The 20,958-nt window shown below is 41.2% G+C and overlaps 2 protein-coding genes across 2 annotated transcripts; one reads left to right on the forward strand and one right to left on the reverse strand.

Annotated features, from left to right (window-relative positions):
- Positions 1-7,922: 7,922 nt before the first annotated feature.
- On the reverse strand, positions 7,923-10,649 carry LOC147318430 (E3 SUMO-protein ligase ZBED1-like). The gene is made up of 3 exons (XM_086309834.1): positions 9,344-10,649; positions 8,896-9,046; positions 7,923-8,790 (listed from the first exon to the last, which is right to left on the reverse strand). Exons 1-3 carry the CDS (start codon positions 10,612-10,614, stop codon positions 8,503-8,505), a joined length of 1,710 nt encoding a protein of 569 aa, XP_086165960.1. The 5' UTR covers positions 10,615-10,649; the 3' UTR covers positions 7,923-8,502.
- Positions 10,650-17,065: 6,416 nt separating this feature from the next.
- id4 (inhibitor of DNA binding 4) lies at positions 17,066-20,577 on the forward strand. The gene is made up of 3 exons (XM_086310363.1): positions 17,066-17,750; positions 18,318-18,383; positions 19,084-20,577. The coding sequence occupies exons 1-2, from the start codon at positions 17,373-17,375 to the stop codon at positions 18,363-18,365; spliced, it is 426 nt and encodes a 141-aa protein (XP_086166489.1). The 5' UTR covers positions 17,066-17,372; the 3' UTR covers positions 18,366-18,383; positions 19,084-20,577.
- The last annotated feature ends 381 nt before the right edge of the window (positions 20,578-20,958 follow it).

Raw genomic sequence — 20,958 nt, forward strand, 5'->3', positions numbered from 1 at the left:
GTCTCGGCTGATTGTTCTGTCTACCAGTAGCTGGTGTTTTGCACCTCTGGTATTCTTGCCAATTCCTTATATATATATATATATATATATATATATATATATATATATATATATATATATATATATGTATATATATATATATATATATATATATATATATATATTATTTTAACACAGCACTTCTAGTGTGGCCTTTTTCTATATAACAATGAAAATTTCAACACTGTTTAGTTTATTCAATTCTATCTGGAAAAGTGAGGGGGAAAACAGGTGGTACCTTTCCTTCTACAAATGTGTTTGTTATATTTGAACAATTAGCACTTTCACGTCCATGAGTAATTCCACTTAGGACTTTATCAGAATATCCAACCATTCAGTTCGATTCAAGTCAATTTTAATTATACACTGTTAAATCACAACAACAGTTGGCTCTAGGTACTTTATATTATAAGAAAGAGAAGATCCCAACAATCATATAACCTATGAGCAAGCACTTGGTGACAATGCGAAGGAAAAACTCCCTTTTAACAGTAAGAAACCTCTGGAAAAACCAGGCTCAGGTAGGAGCAGACATCTGCCCTGACTTGTTGGGGTGAGGGGGCAAAGACAGGACAGAAGATGTACTGTGAAGTAGAGCTGCAGATTATAACTATTCAGAAATTTGAGATTCAGACTTTTGTTTCTTTATTAAAAGATACAGCTAATGAGGATGGCATTGCTGGCATCATCGTTGTGGCAAGATTTAGCAACTTTCCACCATGTCGGATTCCACCAAATTGGCAGTTTTTGTGTTAATGTAGCAGAGAGTTCAGATCACAGTTGGAACTAACACATTAGTTTCTATTTGTGTGACTCCCTGTGTGGCTTTCGAAATCATCAAATGAACATCGTGTGTGTTGCTCACTGGACTAGATGAATTATTCTGTCTTCATGGAGACATTATTTTACAGGCATCCTGCAGACAAACGGAGAATGTTTGATTTCGTCTACATTTTCAACAGTTCACATTTCCAAATAATCATCAATGTAAGTAGCAAAAGTGGATTTTAAGTTCAGTAAATAAACCAAAGTTTGGTTTGAGTCTGTAGTCATCTTCGTGAGTGGATCCTACGCCTCAACAGCTTCTCGTGATGCTTGTAAATCTGTTGGGGTTTTTATGTGATTTTCGGAGGGGGTGACACAAAAATGTAACCTTTAGCCTTGGAGAATTTTCACCTGATTTGCGTAACATTTGGATGATGTTTTAAAGAAATGCACAAGTGTAGCAAAGACCTGCCCGAAGTGGAAAGAAACTCCTGAAGTGATGATGAGAGATGTGAAATCCTCGTGTTCTCAAGACTCTTTTCTTCATTTCTTTCTTACGCCGTTGCTCCTTCTCCACATCTTTTCTCTCAACAACATTCCAGTCAGTGGTCTGTAGTTGGATCATAGTGATGCCGGGTCTCTGCTGGCGTCTGGGGTCGCCGACAAAAAAGACAAGGAGCAGATGGTGGTCTTTGTCATTCTCTCCTCTTTTCAGCCTCCTGGCAAGCCTCGCCACCTTTCTCTGTCCATCTCTCGTTCTCTGCACCACAGCAGTGTTGCGAGCATCTGAATAGGCCCCAGCCACTGCTATGCAAGCAGCCCCGTAAGTATGAACCTCCACAACCAGATGGTGAGATTATTTGGAGCAATTAATTCTTTGAGAGAATCAGTGGGAACATGTTTGCAGCAGAGATTTGGGGGCGCGTGGTTGAATGTGTTGAATGGCATTCCTCTTTAAAGTCCCTCCAAGAAAAAAAAAAGAAAAGTTTAGTGTAGAGGGGGGTGGGGTGTTGTGGGGGGTGCAATGGGAGGTTCCAGGAAGAACAGAGTGAAAGGGAGGGTTTTCATTCCGGCAAGAAAGGCTTGTGGAGAGTATGAGGCTGGCTATGGGAACTTTTCTAAATGAAAAGGGGCTGAGGGTCTACATTGGAATTTCCACATTCCAGAGCCAAAAATAAACAGGAAAAGCATGCCTTTATGTCCAAGTTTATGGACAATTTCAGTGTCATCAAATATCCAGGAACAGATTTGTGTTCTGTGAATCAGCAAAATCAGCAAAACAAAAAATGAAATACTAAGAATCCAACTACAACAACTTAGCCGTCCAAAGTCATCTATCGACATCAATCCAAAGCGATCAATCCACACGTCAATCAATCTGTCCGTCAATCTGCCGCCTTTTCAGGTCCAGCAGTCTGTTGTGCTAAGTAGCTGAGCAGTAACATAAGGGCTGTAATCTGTCACCACACTGCATCACAGAGCTCCTAATGACCCTGCAGTTCAAAGGTCGAGTCCCTCATTAACTCTGTCCTCATCTGTCCTTTCTCTGGACACTTTCTCTTTTTCCTTATTTTTCATTCCTTTCATTCCTTTTTTTGGGAATTAAACACTCTTCAGCTCTGATTCGGTATAAGAAAATACACTGTTGCTTATTACTGTGGCACAGCTTTTATATGATGAAAGGTGAAAGATTAAGATGATTAAGGCAAAAATTAAGATCCACGGAGCTGTGTGTTCAGACAGAACGTGTACAAAGTCAGCTTATTTATTTAAATATGGGTTCTATCGAGTCGACGTGGGTCGAGATCAGTTATTGATGACTCACAATGTTGTTAGCAGAGATGCTACATGACTTCTACAACTTCTAGGCAGCCGCATCAACATTTTGGTGGTTTATTTCTGTGTGCACCGTTTGAATTGAAAGCTCAGTGAGAAAATAAATTTGACAAATTTATCAATCGAAGCGCCAATCTGATAAAATAAAGATAGTACTATATTTCACATTGTTTTTAAATAGCTTGTCTTCTCTTCTGCGATTAGAGCGATTAGAGCGATTAGAACATGCTGTAGGTATTACAGGTACTGCACTGCAGTGGTTTGTATCATATCTATCTAATAGACTCCAATTTGTGCATGTAAAACGAGAGTCCTCTTCACACACTGAGGTTAATTATGGAGTTCCACAGGGTTCAGTGCTAGGACCAATTCTGTTTACATTATACATGCTTCCCTTAGGCAGCATCATTAGAAGACATAGCATACATTTTCACTGCTATGCCGATGACACCCAGCTCTATCTGTCCATGAAGCCAGATAACACACACCAATTAGTTAAACTGCAGGAATGTCTTAAAGACATAAAGACCTGGATGGCCGCTAACTTTCTGCTTCTTAATTCAGATAAAACTGAGGTTATTGTACTTGGCCCTGAAAATCTTAGAAATATGGTATCTAACCAGATTCTTACTCTGGATGGCATTACCTTGGCCTCCAGTAACACTGTGAGGAACCTTGGAGTCATTTTTGACCAGGACATGTCCTTCAACGCACATATTAAAAAAATATGTAAGACTGCTTTCTTCCATTTGCGCAACATCTCTAAAATTAGAAATATCCTGTCTCAGAGTGACGCTGAAAAACTAGTTCATGCATTTATTACTTCCAGGCTGGACGACTGTAATTCATTATTATCAGGATGTCCAAAAAACTCCCTGAAAAGCCTTCAGCTAATCCAAAATGCTGCAGCAAGAGTCCTGACAGGGACTAGAAAGAGAGAGCAGATTTCTCCTGTTTTGGCTTCCCTTCATTGGCTTCCTGTTAAATCCAGAATTGAATTCAAAATCCTGCTCCTCACATACAAGGTCTTAAATAATCAGGCCCCATCTTATCTTAATGACCTTGTAGTACCATATCACCCTATTAGAGCACTTCGCTCTCGCTCTGCAGGCCTACTTGTTGTTCCTAGAGTATTTAAAAGTAGAATGGGAGGCAGAGCCTTCAGTTTTCAGGCCCCTCTTCTGTGGAACCAGCTTCCAGTTTGGATTCGGGAGACAGACACTATCTCTACTTTCAAGATTAGGCTTAAAACTTTCCTTTTTGCTAAAGCATATAGTTAGGGCTGGACCAGGTGATCCTGAATCCTCCCTTAGTTATGCTGCAATAGACGTAGGCTGCCGGGGGATTCCCATGATGCATTGAGTTTTTCCTTTCCAGTCACCTTTCTCACTCACTATGTATTAACAGACCTCTCTGCATTGAATCATATCTGTTATTAACCTCTGTCTCTCTTCCACAGCATGTCTTTTATCCTGTCTTCCTTCTCTCACCCCAACCGGTCGCAGCAGATGGCCGCCCCTCCCTGAGCCTGGTTCTGCCGGAGGTTTCTTCCTGTTAAAAGGGAGTTTTTCCTTCCCACTGTCGCCAAAGTGCTTGCTCATAGGGGGTCATATGATTGTTGGGTTTTTCTCTGTATCTATGAAGCGCCTTGAGGCGACTTTTGTTGTGATTTGGCACTATATAAATAAAATTGAATTGAATTGAATTGAATTCTGATACTTAAACTCCTGTCAGATAATAACAAATGTTTTTTTAAAAATTAATGTAATACATGAACATTAACCCAACCTCACTCTGATGTGAGAATTTGAACCTTTGTGATTGTTGTGTTCTGTTCTTTACCAGATTTCACCACACACCAAAAGACTCAGCTCATCATTTACAATTACCCTAATAGCTCAGTGGAGCTCATTTAGAGCTCATTTTTCACTGCTGAGATAATGCTAAGCCCCCACTATCACTTAACATAACATATGCTTAAGTGTTATTTTACAGTAGCACTGCAGCTGATGACACATTCTTGGCTTTTTTGGAAGGCTCGGCTGTTTGTTCTCTCTCAGTAGAAACTCTAGCTGAGGTGTTGTCCCATTTCTTAATTCATGTCCGCTTGAAAGACAAAGAGTCTTAGCTCAAAATGGTCTGAGACTTAAACTGGGATGGTCAAAGAAAACAGTTCCATGAATCAATTTTCTTCTGCTTATCCAATTCAGGACCACAGGTGGGCTTGGGCCCCATCCCAGCTGCCACAGAGTTAAGGCCACCCTGGACAGCTCCCCAGTCGGTTACAGAGACAGACCATTTACACTCACAGTCAGACTCACAGTTAGACTCACCAGCTAATCTAACCATGTATATCTTTGGGAGGAAGCAGGAGTACCCAGACAGAACATGCAAACACAGAAAGGCCTGGATTTAAACCCAGGACCTTCTTACTGTTAGGTGAATGGGAAACCACCACACCACCATTCGATTAGAGACCTTTATGAAGAAGAAAAGCTTTAAAACACCTCATCTGCAGGGTGAAAAAAATCATGTAATTCAATCACATGTAGAAAATGTCAATATTAATGTGTATAGTGCAGTGCCAAAGGTTACAGTGTTAGTATAACAAAAAAGCCCCAAAACAAAAAAAAGATGATGGAAAAGTAAAAAGTATCAGGAGGCCCACATCCTAGAAGCTCATTGAGTGACTCTTATTATGTCGATAATAAAGAGTTAATGCTGTTGTCCCGTTCTCTCTATAGTTGCTTACGTTTTCTCAAAGTGATACCTCTAAAAGCATGCTGTACCAGCCATTAGCAGTTCTTATTATTGTAAGTAGCAATGAATATAAAGATAACTGTCAGCGGATGCCAAGGATAGCGATGAAGAGAGAATCCAAATGCAGGACACTATCCAGACAAATTAGCTAAAAGCAAGCGTTTATTAGTCTGTTGGCAAACTTCCATAGAAAACAAAAAAAATCCAAAGTCCTGACTCAATAAACAGGTGAACCACAGGATCACCAGTGGAGTAGCACAGCAGAAACGCTACAAAGAGGATGGAGACACAGGACCATACAGTGTTTACGCAGAGCCCTTATGAAGGGAACAGGCACCTGAGGAAACAGCTAACAGCAGGTGACACTCAAAGGGGAGCAGACAATCACAAAGAAGGGCAAAATCCAGGAAGTAAGTAACTAGAAAAAAAGAAATTTATCCTTCAAAATAAAAGAGGAAATAAACAAACTGTTAATATTCATACAGGCATAAATACTAACACTGTGTAAGACAAGAAAACAGAAAAGGGCCAAAGCTGAAACAATGAAACAAGACAGGAGGGACAGACAGAAAGAAAGGGAAAGCAACTGCTATAATTACTGCTACAAGAAATAACAGACAAGCCGTAAATCAAAATTAAATACATCACAAAACTAAATTCACCACTACAAACTAAAGTCAAATAAAAAGAGACACAATATAAGATATGCCAGAGCTAAAGAGATAAGCCAGAATAATAATGGAAAACACAACATCACAAAACACCAACTAGGAAATCCACAGAGTAAAAACAGAAATCCAAGTCTCAAGAATATCACTGTTAAACAGATCTAACTACTGGAATAATAATAATTTAAAAAAAATCAAAACAGGAATCTAAAATTATTAAACCAGAGAATGAAACACCAACAGGAAGACAAACTCAGATATATTCACAAATCCACAAACACCCTGTAACCACGGCACTGCATGTAATACTGAGGAAAACTTCAAAATCGAATCATTTCCAGGCAACTTGCATGGAAAATGTGATTTCCATGCATATATCTAGATGTTTATTTGTATTTATTGGCTTTCATTCTTTCTGCTTTTGTTTATTTTATTCTATTTTATTTTATGCATCCATCCATTTTCTTCCACTTATCCAATTCAGGGTCGCGAGGGGGTCTGGAGTCTATCCCAGCTGCCATAGGGCGAGAGGCGGGGTACACACTGGACAGGTTGCCAGTCTGTCACTGTCTGTGTGCAATTTCAAATCATCAGTTAACCTAACCCCACTAATTACATGTCTTTGGACTGTGAGAGGTACTCGGACAGAACCCGGACATACACAAGGAGAACACGAACACTGCACACAGAAAGAACCCGACCTGAACCCAGGACCTAATTGCTTTGACGCTGCAGTGCTAAACACTGTGCCACCGTGCTGCCGCTTTTACTTGTGTAAAATGTACTCATGGCCATTGATCAGTGAGAAGTCTTTCGCCATCTTACAATGCTGTGATTGCAGCCATTCCCCAACTCTCTGTGAATGGTACCAATGGCCATTGATCAGTGGTCTTTGATCAGTGGGTTTTGGTCAGTGGTTGTTGATTAATGGTCATGAGAATTTGCATAATTATGATTAAGGAACTGACCTCCCAGCCCATTGTTCCTTCAGTGGGCTGGTTTCAGCCATAATGTAAATGTACTGTTTATAAGACTGGGGAAACCTGCAGTCAGCTGAGACTGAAGAAGTCACTTGGATGAGTGACGAAACGTTTCTCCCACAAAACGCTACGTCCAGATGAACAGAATCAACTTTTGGAGATTTACTTTCCTGGATGATTGAGAATGCATCAAGACATAGCAACATCTTACTATAGTTAAAAAATAAAGAACTTTGATTTCCTATTCAGAATAATCCTATTTAATACTTTTATTGTGTCATGTTTTGTTGGTATGTTTATGTTTGATGTGTGCCATACATAAGGGAAATTTGGAGTTTGAGGGATAAATTATTTGGCAGTTAGACTCATGAGGCTACATAACAGAGCAATGGATGGAAGTATTATTTGACCTGCTGGAGTCTAGATGAGATAAGATAAAGTGGGTCGAGGCCTGAATGAGGATCTTAACGAGTCAGGAAGAGATGAAGATGGGGAGGTGGTGGGTCACATGAAAGAAAGTCTGGAAGGCAGAATGGCAGGAGGGCACTGAGATTTAAAACACGTGGATTAGAGGCCGATTGGCTCAGAGAACTCAGGCAAGAACACGATTGGACCAAAGTGAGGGAAACATTAGACTAGCAGGGTTGCAGACAGATGAGTGACTGCAGAGCTTTGTTATTAGTGCATCTATAGTAGGGCTGGGAATCGTCACTGATTTCTAGAATCGATTCGATTCCGATTCACAAGGTCCCGAATCGATTCGATCCACGATTCGATTCAATTCGATTCGATTCGATTCGATTTTGAATCAGTCCGAAATATTATTATATGAACCATAATATATATAAAATTATGATAATTCACCTTGTATATGTACTGTCAAAAGAACCCTCTAAGCCTTGTGAATGAATTACATAAATTTCAAAATTAAGAACAGATACTAAAGCAGTTAAATAATGTAATTTTTAATTAACATTAGTATATATATTTTTTCATACATACATTTCAAGTGGATCAGGGATCCAGTGCAAATAGAACACATCTTTTGTAAACATCAGTAAAACCTCAGAGAAATAGTTTTGCTGTTAGTGTCTCACACAGCTTTTCTGAAATCCACTATTGTGTTTTGGAGACACACAGTATAACACAGCATGTACAAGTGAACTGACAGAAACTGACCGATCAGAAAATGAAAAACTGCCTTTTAAAATACTTCAAAAAATGAAAACATATTGAACAGTATTGTAAAACCTCTGTGAAACTAATGCAATTTAGCCTTATTTATAACTACCCTCTCACTTCTTTGAGACTGTAAGGTTTTTCTGCAAGAAGAGAAGCTGGTCTACATGTTGTGGAGTCAGGCAGCTCCTTTGTGCGGTAACAATGTCACCAGCAGTTGAAAACACTCGTTCAGAAGGAACACTGGTCCCAGGTATGGAAAGATACTGCTTTGCTTATAGAGCCAAGAGAGGATACTCCCTTTCATGGTCCCTCCACCAGATCAAAGGATCCTCAGAAAGTGCAACAGGCTCAACGTCCCTGTATCGATTCACTTCTTCCTTTGCCTTCTGAGTTGGTGTTTTCTGTGGTGCTGTGGTTTTTGTTGAGTAGGCTGGCCCAAGGAGAAAAATTAATGCAGAGTCCTTTGACCTCTTAATTGGAGGGGCATAATCCACTTCATCAACACCACCAAGAGAGATGTCAGGGGCAGTTTCCTCAGATGTGTCACCATCAGACTGTCGCTGTAGAAAAATGAAAACTTAATTAATAAAGAAATTACTATTTATATTCTAACTCGAGTAGTGCAAAAAAACCAATAATTTTTTGTTTTTGTTTCTGTAACTCACAATAGCTGTGTCCACGTTCTCCAAACCTGCTGCTTCCAACACCAACTGAGAGAATGTGTTGTTACAGGTCTCTTTGGACAAGAATGGCAGGGCCTTAAAGCGAGGATCTAATGCTGATGCAATGTAGAGCTTGTCCTTTAGGGCCACATATCTTGAAAAGAGATTTTGCACATTTAACTCAGTTTATTATGTTGGATATACATGTGCATGGTTACATACACTCATGCAAGATCAGAAACATTAATATACGACTTTGTTTCCATAATTTATATATAAACATCTATAGATAGATAGATATAAAATCAAAAGGCCTATTACTAGACAAGAGGGCTTAACTAACATTTTTATAATATATAGATTTTTTCACTATAATAAGAATTTTCATGTAATACATGCATCCATACAGTTACACTCATTCATGGCATATACACACAATTCATAAACATACCTTGACTTCAAGTTGTCGTATACAGCAGTCTTGAGGTCTTTAATCAGTGAGGAGTCATGAGAGACACTGATCATCTTCTCCAGCAGCTGTGCATGCAGAGGTGCAATGATGGAAAGGGTCGGGGACTTTTCTTCAGACATAACCAGTGTGGCTGCTTTCAGCGGCTTCAAAGCTTTCACTATATCTTCTCCATCAGTTATGTCAGCCTCTGTAAGACTACAGAGATTACTGTCACTTCTCCTCACTTCAGGTGAGAGTAGAGCTGCAGAGATTGCTGGTTGTTGCTCTAAGAAGCGTTCCAGCATCTCCAATGTGCTGTTCCATCTGGTCACCCCATCAGTCACCAGCTTATGGGCAGGTAGATTCAGTATCTTTTGCTTCTCTTTAAGCTTGCGACTTGCAACAGTGCTGCGATGAAAAAAGGATGCTATGCGTCTCACTCGGCCAAGCAGCTGAGCAACAGCTGGAACTTTCAGTCCTGCTTGTGAAGCTAAATTGAGTGTGTGGGCAAAACAACCAATGTGCAACCAGCCCGTTATTTCTACAGCTCGCACCATATTTGCAGCATTGTCAGTTACGATGACTGGATTTTTGTTTGTAAGCTCCCATTCTTCGATTGCTTTGAACATAATTTCAGATAAATTAGCTGCTGTGTGGCTTGCTTCGGTGGTTCTTGTCTGTAAGACATGAGACACGAGTCTCCACTCCTGGTCGATATGGTGTGAGGTGATAGTCAGGTAGTTATCTGTTGCTCTGGATGTCCAGCTGTCACAGGTTATAGCGACTCTCTCTGCTGACTTGAGTGAGGCTGTAACATCGTGTTTCACTTTTTCATACATGTTTGGGATTACCACTTCACTCAAATGTTTGCGTGATGGTAAAACATAGCGTGGTTCTAGCGTATTAATGAGGTTTTGGAAGCCATCATTTTCAACAACGCTGTACGGACGTATATCTTTACATATGAAAGTTGCCACAGACTGGGTTATTTTTTGGGCACGTGGAGAAGTGGATGCCAACTTCATTGCAAATGCCTTTTCGAGTGAGCGTTGCTTGGTGTCGGCCGTTTTTGCTAGCGGGATAACTGGATGATGCCTCGTTAAATGATTTCTGAGATTTGTGGTATTTCCACAGTGCTTTACCTCCATTTTGCACATCTTACATACGGCTTTGCTTTTGTCCGGCTCTTCACTGTCTTCACAGTTCTTAAATCCAAAGTGTTGCCAGACATCTGCCTTTAGGCTCAGTGGCACATTCCCGGGAGTAGCCATGATGGTTCATGCGTCCAGGTCACTTAACTCTCGCGTGACTTCCTCATGTTAACCGCTTGCAAGTTTCATACGCGGCAAACTACATATGTATAAAAAAAAATCTATTTCCGGATTTAATGAATCGATATCGTTTTATTCCAGTTAGAATCGATTTTAATCGATGAATCGATTTTTTAAACCCACCCCTAATCTATAGTATACAAAAGTTTGCAAACCATGATGTGAACAGCTGTGAATATTCACTGGCTGTGGGCAAGACACTGATCGTTTTCTGTCCTATAACTGGCACCCTACCCAAAATATAAGCCCACATGTTTTTATGCATAAGCTATAAAAATGGTATAACAAACTCTAACCTGAAAGAACCGATGGCTTGCTGTATGTTCTGACACTCATTGAAGAGACAACAAGCAGGGCAGCAGCTGTGCAACAGGATGCAACAAAGGTGCACCTGTTGTCACTCACACACACACACACACACACACACATATAAACCAGCACAAACACAAAGAGAGCACCAAAAACATGCTCTTAACACAAATTGGTGTCTGCACCTACATGTTGCTGGGTCTCTCCACAGTTTGGAGTACAAACAGGACAGAGCAAAAAGCAAGCAAGCATCCAAAACGCTAGGTCAGGAGTGTTTGAAGTGACCACGGTGGGAAACGGGGAAGTGAAAACAGCAGCTGTGAGAGTTGTGAAAAACTCCCAGCGGCCACGACAAGAAAGCAGTGAATAATGCTTTTAGACTTGACTGAACTGCTGCTGACCTAAATGAGTGTGGCCCAGATCATAGCTCCCGCTTTTAGCACAGTTAATATGAGAATAGATCATGGCCACTAAACACAAACCCCACAGGTGGACCGGCACGTGGTCCCTGATGTCTGCAGAGAGAATGATCTGAGTGGAGTTCCTGTTTTTAACTCTGTTTTTACTCTGAGGCAGATTTTCCACCTCTTTTCTTTTACAGTGAAAAAGTTCAAATCAGTGGATCTGAAGGATTTTTTGTTTTGTTTTTTAAATTTAATGTGACTTATATCTCTCCCAGCGGCCCTCGTGATGTATTTCTGTGTCGTGTGTGAGAAAGGTGTGAGTGTTAGTCTGCATGCGTGGATGGTTACTCGGGTTGCGTAGTGTAAACAATGAATGCACCTGTGTAAATGACACAGGGTGTTTAGCTGGGAGGCCATCAGGGAATAAGGCATGTTGTGCAAACTGTGTCACCTGGAGAGAGCAAAAAAATAAAAAATACGACACCACCCATCACAAGCAACCAGCACGGACAGATCTGGGTTCGGGAGATACCCGCAGCCCTGCAGCACCTGAGAGATAGTGGACGTGATGCAAAGAAACTGTGTGTCACCACCCACAACAAACCAGACAAAAGAGAATAACAGAAAACTCATCCATCTGCCTGCTTGGTGTTTTTTCAAGCTTTAGTCTGTACTACTAGCACAGCAGCTGTGTTGGTTGCTGAAGGAGGATGGAGAGACCACACTTTCACCCACCAAAACCAAAACCAGATAACCAGCTGGGGCTCCGTTCAGAAGCCGCGAGATGCGCAAAACATTCTAAAAAAGATGACGTGTCATGTTGAGACTTTGACTTGTAGATATGATGAGGCCTAAAGACAAGTTTTGAAGGACAGCCTCTAATGATGTACATGGAGAGAGGTGGAAAGGGTGTGTCAACTACAACAGACTGATGTAGTGATACTGGGATATAAATACTTTTTGTGGTGCATTTTTAGTCTAGACATTTAGCCACAGTAATGAAAACACTAATCTAATCCAAAGCACTGTATGGCAGCTCGATCTCTGATTCAGGAATAGGTAACAGATCTTCTGGTCTTTGTCTTCTCTCTTGACAGTTTTTTTTTTCTGATTTGATCTTCCTGCTCTTTTTCTTATTATACTTCCTGTTTTAATTTGAAAGGTAGTTCTTTGCGTAGCTTCCCAATACTTCCATTTCTTTGTTTTGTTCCTGTCCTCCATAGTGCCTGATTGAGTTCACCTTTGCCTTCTTACCCTCCTCTATGTCGTGTGAATTTAGTGTGTCTCCTTCCAGTGCCTTATGGCTCCCATATGTTCTCAGCTTTTCCCCGGAGTTTAATTTATATCCATTCTTCCTGCACTATGGACTTTTGTTCATCAGAAATAGAAGTTTGTACACAAATAAGGAATTTGCCTTGATGTCATAGTGTAAAAGAAAGGGAGCACAGAAACAGAATATATGTTACTTACAGTATATATAATATATAGATCTCTATAGAAACAGTAATATAAATACACATTTATTTGGTGTTTTTGTTCTCTCTTGATTATGACCTCGAAGCACGGCACTGTATAAATAACAACACGTAATAGTGTTTGGATCCAAATTTAGTTGCTTCACTTTCAGGGCCATGATAACGGCTCACTTTGACTCCAAATAAAACAGAGCTATCCTGTGTGTGTGTGTGTGTGTACCTGCTGTTGAAAACCATGACAGCAAGTCAGAGTGCAGTTGCTCTGTGCTTTCATTAGGTTCAAACTATTATTTATCATTTATATCTGAATGTAAGGTGTGGTCTAGGTATGCACACTGGGATCAAATATATTATCACTGATTGGCTAATAGGTTCTGATTTACCTTTTAGCCAGTGGAATGAAATGCCAGTTTTATACCGAACCATTACGGTAAAGCTATTATAATTTCTTTTCCCTTTTTAAATTTGAACTGTTCATTGATTCTAATGCTCAGAACTTTTATTCTGAAAATAACCTAAAGAAAAGACTAACATTCATAAAAGCAAATGTGGTGTAAGGTGTTGACGCCTCAAGATATTATCTCATGGTTTCAATACAGACATGCAATAGGAGGTGTTGAGTCACATCTTTCTCGTGTGTGTGTGTGTGTGTGTGTGTGTGTGTGTGTGTGTGTGTGTGTGTGTGTCACCACCCACTGCAACTTTAACCACATCCCACCTCTTGCACAGATGTGGCCATCGTGCAATTTCCACTTTGTACATGGTTGCTGCACTTGTGGCCCGCCACAAGAGGATTTAGCCGAAAGGCTGTTAGTGCAAGACTTAATCTACTAGCTCCACTCCTAACTTTGCATACAAGCAGTTTATTAGGAAGAACAGACTGGCAAAGTTAGTAGTCTGATCTGTGTTTCCACACTGTGTAGCCACAACAGAGAGAGGTTCACCTAAGATGCTTATCTAGAATGGTCTAATGAGTCTCTAGTTACCAAGCTCCAGTCCCTAGTCAACAGTGCGATGAACCTTTGGGGAAGCAGAGCCAGAAGGGCAACAATTAGAGAAGTGCATGCAACAGAAGCACCCAAATGCAAACACAAAGACAAAGCCCTGTTTCCGCCCTGTGAATTATTGCGTGTGTTAAATTTGAGGTCAATGCATGCACCGTTAACTGGGTACAGGGCTAAAGACGGGCAAGAATAGAATATAACAAGGTTACTGAGCACAAAGAGTCAGAGTGCATCTTGTTTACATTCCTGAATGCATACAATAGCTACACGCAGAGGACACAGCAAACTCTAAAGCCCATAACAAGGTTGCTCCTTGAACCTTAATCAACCTCAAATACTTGAACAAACGAAGGGAAAGAGGTTGCGTCAAGGTGCGGTCATCCAGGTGGCACACCAGAATATGCCAGGATGTCCTTGTGGTGCACAGATGGGTGACACATCACATGAAAAACAACATAATGACATATTTGGACCTTGACTCCTAAAGTTTCTGCTGCTCTGCTGGAGGGATAGAAAAAAAAACTATTTATCCAAAAATACAACAACAAAACCCAACTTACATATCACAGCAAAATCTCCTGTGGGTGGACACCTGGTGACTGTGAAGTCCACAACAACTTTCATTATCATCAAATCCCTAAATGACTCCTTTGCCAGTCTGACAGAGGCAGACACTGTCATCCTGGAAGAGGCCATCTTCATCATGATATGTGTTTTTTCTTTACAGGATAATGTTAATAGCATCTTAAAGTCCTCTGACTAGGGCTGTATCTCAATTCATTCAAGCTAGCAACATGCTAGCATGGTTATTGAGCTATTTTGTGCCCTGCCACTGTAAAAAAAAAAAAAAAGGTGCATCTGTACCATCTTCTCTTCTCATACTTGTTTCTTAATCATCTGCAAACCTGCTCCAAAACCACCTAAGAGTCCACAACACACTGGACAATGCAAAGTGCAGTTTCAGCAACAGTCCTTCCACCTCACTGTCTAAAGGAACAACACAGGACGTTGTTTCTTCAAGCTGTTAGCAGACTGTTCAACTCGTCTACCTCAGACCTTAACATATTGAACTGGACTGAACACACCTCACTGCACTCTGTCACTTTCTGTACACCAAAAGGTACATTTGCCCACCCGTGCACCCATTACACCTGTAATGTAATTTTATATTTATATCTCTATACTAATCTATTTTTAGCCCTATTCCTACACTTGATTTTATACGATTGCTTTGTTGTCTGTTGTATGTATGCTGCTATGGCACCTCGGTTTCCTTCTGGGATTAATAACGTTTCTCTGATTCTCATTTGCTATGATATCGTCTCACCTTCAAAGGTAGTGTCAGTCATGAATACACAAGTATAATCAAAGTGTGTTTCATTTGCAGTTACTGAAGCTGCTTTTGCATTAACACAAGTAGGACAATGAAATTAGAAAAGGTCCTAACAAATCAACAAAATGTTGCAGTTTGGTTGCTAAGTCCTTAAATAATAACCAACTGAGGATTTCCTGAGAAAAATGCATTTGAATACCTCACATCAGTCCCATAAATTCTTCTGTTTTTAGCCCGTTTACAATTTCATGAAAACTTAAGATGAATTATTTTGCCGACAGGGGGGCGCTAGTTTTCTTGGCGGCAACATTTTGCATCCCATTAGCCTTAAGTAAGGATGCCAGAACCCTGGAATCTAAACTGAGCAAAATCTCCAACTTTTTATTTCATTATGGACATAAATGGTCAAAATAGCAGGATCACTGAATCATTGCTGAGGCCAAATGGGACAGTGTTTTGCTGATAGACCTCGTCCATCACCTGCCTGTCATGTATGGAGACTTCATGCACCATCTTGCTTGTGGAAGGACTACCGTCAAAGCTGCAGACCACTGATCCCTTTGATGGTAGCCCTTGAGCCAAACATGGTTGCAAACATTACTGAGCAGAATAGTCACTTCCCATGGCAACAAAAAAAACAGAGAGACAGAGGGTGGGAGACAAGAGGAAAATGCCCATTTAAAGCCATTTAAGCTTTTCAATATTCATGACTGGGGAGAATGTAGAGATTCCCATAAAGTCTGGGACATTAAACCTTAAAAAGAAGGTGGGTGTCATCCCTGCTACACTCAGACCTCAGGTCCCCAGGAGCTGGAAGGTAGCGTTAATGTTGTCTTGGCAATTTGCCCGAAAGAAAGAAAGAAAGAAAGAAAGAAAGAAAGAAAGAAAGAAAGAAAGAAAGAAAGAAAGAAAGAAAGAAAGAAAGAAAGAAAGAAGAGTTGGGTGTGAGTGGATGAGGTCCCGATGCGTGGCGCCAGGCTGTCTGCCCGGCGGGGCGACTCAATAGGCGGCTGTAAAGGAGGGAGCGGAGCGGCGACGCGGCCCGGAGAGCGGAGGAATGCTGGAGGCACAATAACGCACAGCTGGGGCAGGGAATGGCAAGGAGGCGCCGCCAAATTGGCCTGTCCAGCCTCCCCTAGAGCTGCAGCCCTGCAGGAAAAGCTGAGACAAAAGTCTTTTTGTTTGTTTTATGAAGTCATAACAATTCATTCAGTCGACGATTACGATGAACTAGAATGATTTCTTTCTCTCTCTCTTTCTTTCTCAAAATAAATCTGATTAAAAACATATGTGTAACAAAATTCGAATAGAATGTTGTATTAACAGCACCTCATTTGATAAAAGATCTCACTAGGACCAGAAAACTTACTGCTGATTGTAACAGACGCTAATGTTTATTTAAAGCTTTTGTTTCGTTTCGTTTATTTGTTTTTTGTTTTTTTATGTGCAGGTAGATTGGCTCGGGATCATCCGTCACCGGAGAGATCAATACCAGCGAGGCTGTGCGTAATTACGCATCAATGACTACGACACTAAAGATGCAATCCAGCGCTAATCAGCCTGGTGAATTGTGCATATATACCATCACCTCTGTCAGGATCGATTCCATATTTGCTCCTTTAAGACAGACCCCTTGTACCGCTGGTCGAAAAGACAAATTGAGACTTTTGCCTTTGGACCGTCGCTGTAATTCATTGCTTTCGATCGCCACTCTTTTTCTCTCTCTCAGTCAGTCACGCGTACACACACACACACACACACACTCCTCCTACCGATAGACAGCCCACCGCAGCGCACAGAGAATGAGACACGCCTTTTTCTCGGCTCCGTTGTCGGGTCGGTGGGCAGCGGACTGCTGGTGATTGACCAGCTTCTCTCCCTGATCTGTCAGCCGGCTGGATAGGCGCCTCCCCTCTCCTCTATAAATGTAGGAAATCTATTCATTCCTTTCACATCGAGCCTGCTGAAGTAGGAGGAACTACGAAGCTCAACGGGATGTGTTGACAGGCTACAATTCCACCTTTTCGTTATCTTATTCTCTCTCTAATTTGCGGCCGTATTAGTTTTTTTCTGTGTTAACAGCGACGTGCTATAATCTTAAAATACCTCTCGACACCAGTAGTGTAATTGCTCGATTTGTCGTTGCTTCTCTCTGAGCCGTCGGTTATCTAAGATGAAGGCTGTTACTCCAGTCCGCCCCCAGGACTCCTCCTCCAGCGGCAGCCAGCTCTCCCTGCACTATCTGTCGAAGCAGAGCCTCAACATCGCCCGGTGCAGGATGGAAGAAGAGGACCTGTTCTGCCTGCAGTACGACATGAACGACTGCTACAGCCGGCTGAAGCGCCTGGTGCCCACCATTCCGCAGGATAAGAAAGTCAGCAAAGTGGAGATCCTCCAGCATGTCATAGACTACATTCTGGACCTGCAGCTGGCCCTGGAGACGCACCCTTCTCTACATAAACAACAGCCTCAGTTGACCGGGACCTGCCCTCCTCGAGCCTCGAACCCCAGCAGGACACCACTGACGGTGCTCAACATTGATCAGCACCAGGTAAGCTGGAGTCAGGAGGAGCCTCTCGGTTCGCCCCGTTTTCACCGGGACTGACCGGGGAGGAGGAGGTGGGGGGGGGACCCCAGTTTACCTCCCGGTGCCAGACTGCCGCTCGCCACTCAGACTCAGACAAAGCACGTCATACTCGTTATGTGTCATTGTTCTTGCAGTGTTAGTGAAAAAGGACAGGAAAAAAAATCAGAATGTCATACAGCACTTATCAGAGGCTTGAAAAATCATGCGTAAAAATCGCATTTGACGTGGGTTAGATTGCGCACTTGATTGCGGGCCGTATGATTTGCATGATAATGGCAGTGTGTGTCAGAGGCCCACCTTATTGGTGAAGTACCTCAGCCCGCAGCCCACTCCACTGCGCACAATAAGGGCAATTTGTTATTCAATAGCCTATAAGAGAATTTATTATGGGAGATATAGCCGGCTAATTTTCTGCCGCTCTGCTGTATGCCATTTATTATTATTATTTCCAGGGCCTTGCCTTTATTTAGTTTTGTCATCCAAAGCGCGACATCGTTTCACGTGTTGTTTCTCTTCTTTATCTTTCTGTAGAGGACGTCTATAGTCAAAAAGCCGGAGGACTCGATTTTATGTCGCTGAGACTTGAGCACTGCATTGGTAAGTGGGTGTAAAATATTATTGCTATATTATTTTAAATATTTGTGAACATTATTAATTTTTTATGCATTTATTTTTTATAAACATAAAAAATGCAACCGTATTTGGTGGTTAGTGAGACATCCTCAGTAATTTGAATACTGTAGCCTATATGTGGTGTAGATTGACAATCTCTAGAGTGCTCTGGGGAGGCCAGTAGATGTCAGGGAAAATAATAATTGAGGAACATGAAATTGGCACCAGTCTCAGATGCAGCTGTGCTTTGCGCAATAACTGTCACTGGTGTAGCAATCTCAGAAGAAGAGAGGGTTAAAACCTCAGCTTGCCCTCTCTTTCATTCTTACACACATGCACAAACACACACTTTCTTTCCTCCCCCCTCTCTCTGGCTCAGTGTCATATACACTCTGCTCAGTTCCTGGCTTTTAAACCAGATTTACAGCACTGAATTCAAACACACCTGGACAGGACTAAGAGAATGTAGGTGGTGTGTGCTACAGCGAAACACTCCACAGCCTTCTAGAGAGTCCCGGCTGGTCCTCGCCAGCCTTGCCGAACAGCCCAAGGTGCTGTGTGGTTGTGGTTTGACCTGGTTTGTTTTGGGTTGTTGATCAAGCATGGCCTCTGTTTTGTCGGTGGCGCCAGTCAGTCTGGAGCTTTGCAGCTCACCCCCCCTCGCCTCTATTCATCCCCTCCACAGGTGTGCAGGCTGCACAGAGCCGCTCCAAAGCCAGCAAAGCTTCGCCAGGGACTCACACCCAACTGGAGGCACAATCACAAGGGGATTTCAAAACCGCTGGGAGGAATTAAACCCAAATAAAATCACTATTCATATCAGTTTTTTTTTGTTCCATTGAACAAGGACTCAGTGTGTAGACATCTCCCCATCCTTCCTCCTGCTTAAGTTGCTCTCACTTCTTGTCACTTTTTTTTCCCCAAAAAGAGTGAAAATATGGGATCCCCATGCTGACAAGTTTTGTTGTTGTTGTTGTTGTTGTTGTTGGAAACCCATCTATCAACAGCTATGAAAACTGTTTGTGAATTGTGCTTAAAGAGTAACTAAAAATGACTCCAGTTTAAAGCTTTACTAAACTGCGAAAAATCCTTGTACATGTTTTTTTTTTGGACATCTATTGTTTAAAATAGATGATTTGTGTTGAACAGGGATTGCCATTCCTGGTTTCTTAAAATGTTTGATATTGTAAAGAAGAACAATTCCGATTCGAGACAAATACGATTGTAAATATAGAGACGCAAATGTTCTATAAAAGTATGTGAAAGGAAGACTTATATGCTTAAAATAGACTATTGTAATTATAAGATATTTTTATTAAAACCTTTTTTTTCCTGTCATTATGTAAATATTGTGTTTACACTTTAGTGAATGAACGTGGTTTTGCTCTGCCAATAATGTCCTCACATGATGATATCAGTTAACTCTTTGCAGTGTTCTTTGGACTAGTTTAATATGTAGCATGTCAGGCTCATTGCAGAGATATTGAATGTGCACTGAAGCAGCCCTGCCTGTGTAGATATGTGGTGGAGTTCAAACACGAGTTCTTTGATTATTTGACCTGCTCAGCTTTCTCTTGAATCTTTTTTTTTTTTTGTACACATTTACTTTGACAGCTTTGACCCACTCAGAGAGATGGGTGGGCCTGCTGTTTGATCTATAAAAAAAAAGAAAGAAAGAAAAGAAAAAGAGAGGGGAGCTTAATTTGATTCTGTTACATTGCACTCTTGTTAAAAAGTGATCATATTAACTACAGCACTTCTTACAGTGTTTACGATGTAAAAAAAAATCACTGCAACACAATGTCTCTCAGATTTGTGCAATCAGAGCCTCTCCTTGAGAAGTTAATGATTGACGCCAAGAAATCATTAAACTTTGGTTATAAATTGGTTACAAATGTGAACATTAACAGACTCTCTTTTTTTTGTTGCTGTTGTTGTTCTTTGGAACGGAGACGTCTGACATGAAAAGTCTGGAGAGTTATCCAGTCATTATTAATATAAAAGTGGAGAGAAGAAAACAAGAATCTTTATTTTTCATGACATTGAACACCGAATTTACCTCACCACCCTCCTGCCAGTGTGAGAGGGCACTTGTACATTACTGTCAGCTGCACTGTTGGACTTGACCTTCACTGGCTTATGAGGAGTTGTCAAAACAATTAAAAGTTTCCAGGAAGAATTGTGTCGTCTCGAGTGTTGTCTCAGGGGGCGCATTGCGGTTTATTTCTCTGGCACCTGAAGTGCTGAGAAGGAGAGAGGTGCAGTGTAATTTATTCATTTAGTTCCCTGGAAAATAAAGGGAGGGTAAAGTTAGTATGTTGCAGACTTCTCATACTGTTAGTCCTTAAACCTGCTTTACAGGATTTAGGGTTTAAGCCTTTTGTTTTCTGAGCCTTTATTAATTCAGCCGCACACACACGGCTGCAACAACAGCAGGATCACTCAAACACAAGTGACAGCCGAGAAGTCGGATATATGTCACTCCTTCGTGCAGAAATAATACTATCTCTTTAGTGAGATATCAAAACACATTATTGCAGTTGGCAATTCGTGATGTAAC

Source organism: Aulonocara sp. 'chitande type north' Nkhata Bay, linkage group LG11, assembly GCF_057382095.1.
Source record: "Aulonocara sp. 'chitande type north' Nkhata Bay isolate Kocher_YH1m ecotype deep benthic linkage group LG11, A_spYH_male_GT1.1, whole genome shotgun sequence".
Lineage (NCBI taxonomy): Eukaryota > Metazoa > Chordata > Actinopteri > Cichliformes > Cichlidae > Aulonocara > Aulonocara sp. 'chitande type north' Nkhata Bay.

Bases quoted from the DNA above. Each gene is read 5' to 3' on its own strand.
- LOC147318430 (XM_086309834.1), bottom strand. From the start codon at position 10,614: ATGGCTACTCCCGGGAATGTGCCACTGAGCCTAAAGGCAGATGTCTGG. The intron at 9,047-9,343 runs GTATGTTTATGA...TCTCTTTTCAAG, and splicing joins TACGACAACTTGAAGTCAAG to ATATGTGGCCCTAAAGGACA. The intron at 8,791-8,895 runs GTGAGTTACAGA...ATTTTTCTACAG, and splicing joins AGAACGTGGACACAGCTATT to CGACAGTCTGATGGTGACAC.
- id4 (XM_086310363.1), top strand. From the start codon at position 17,373: ATGAAGGCTGTTACTCCAGTCCGCCCCCAGGACTCCTCCTCCAGCGGC. The intron at 17,751-18,317 runs GTAAGCTGGAGT...ATCTTTCTGTAG, and splicing joins TCAACATTGATCAGCACCAG to AGGACGTCTATAGTCAAAAA.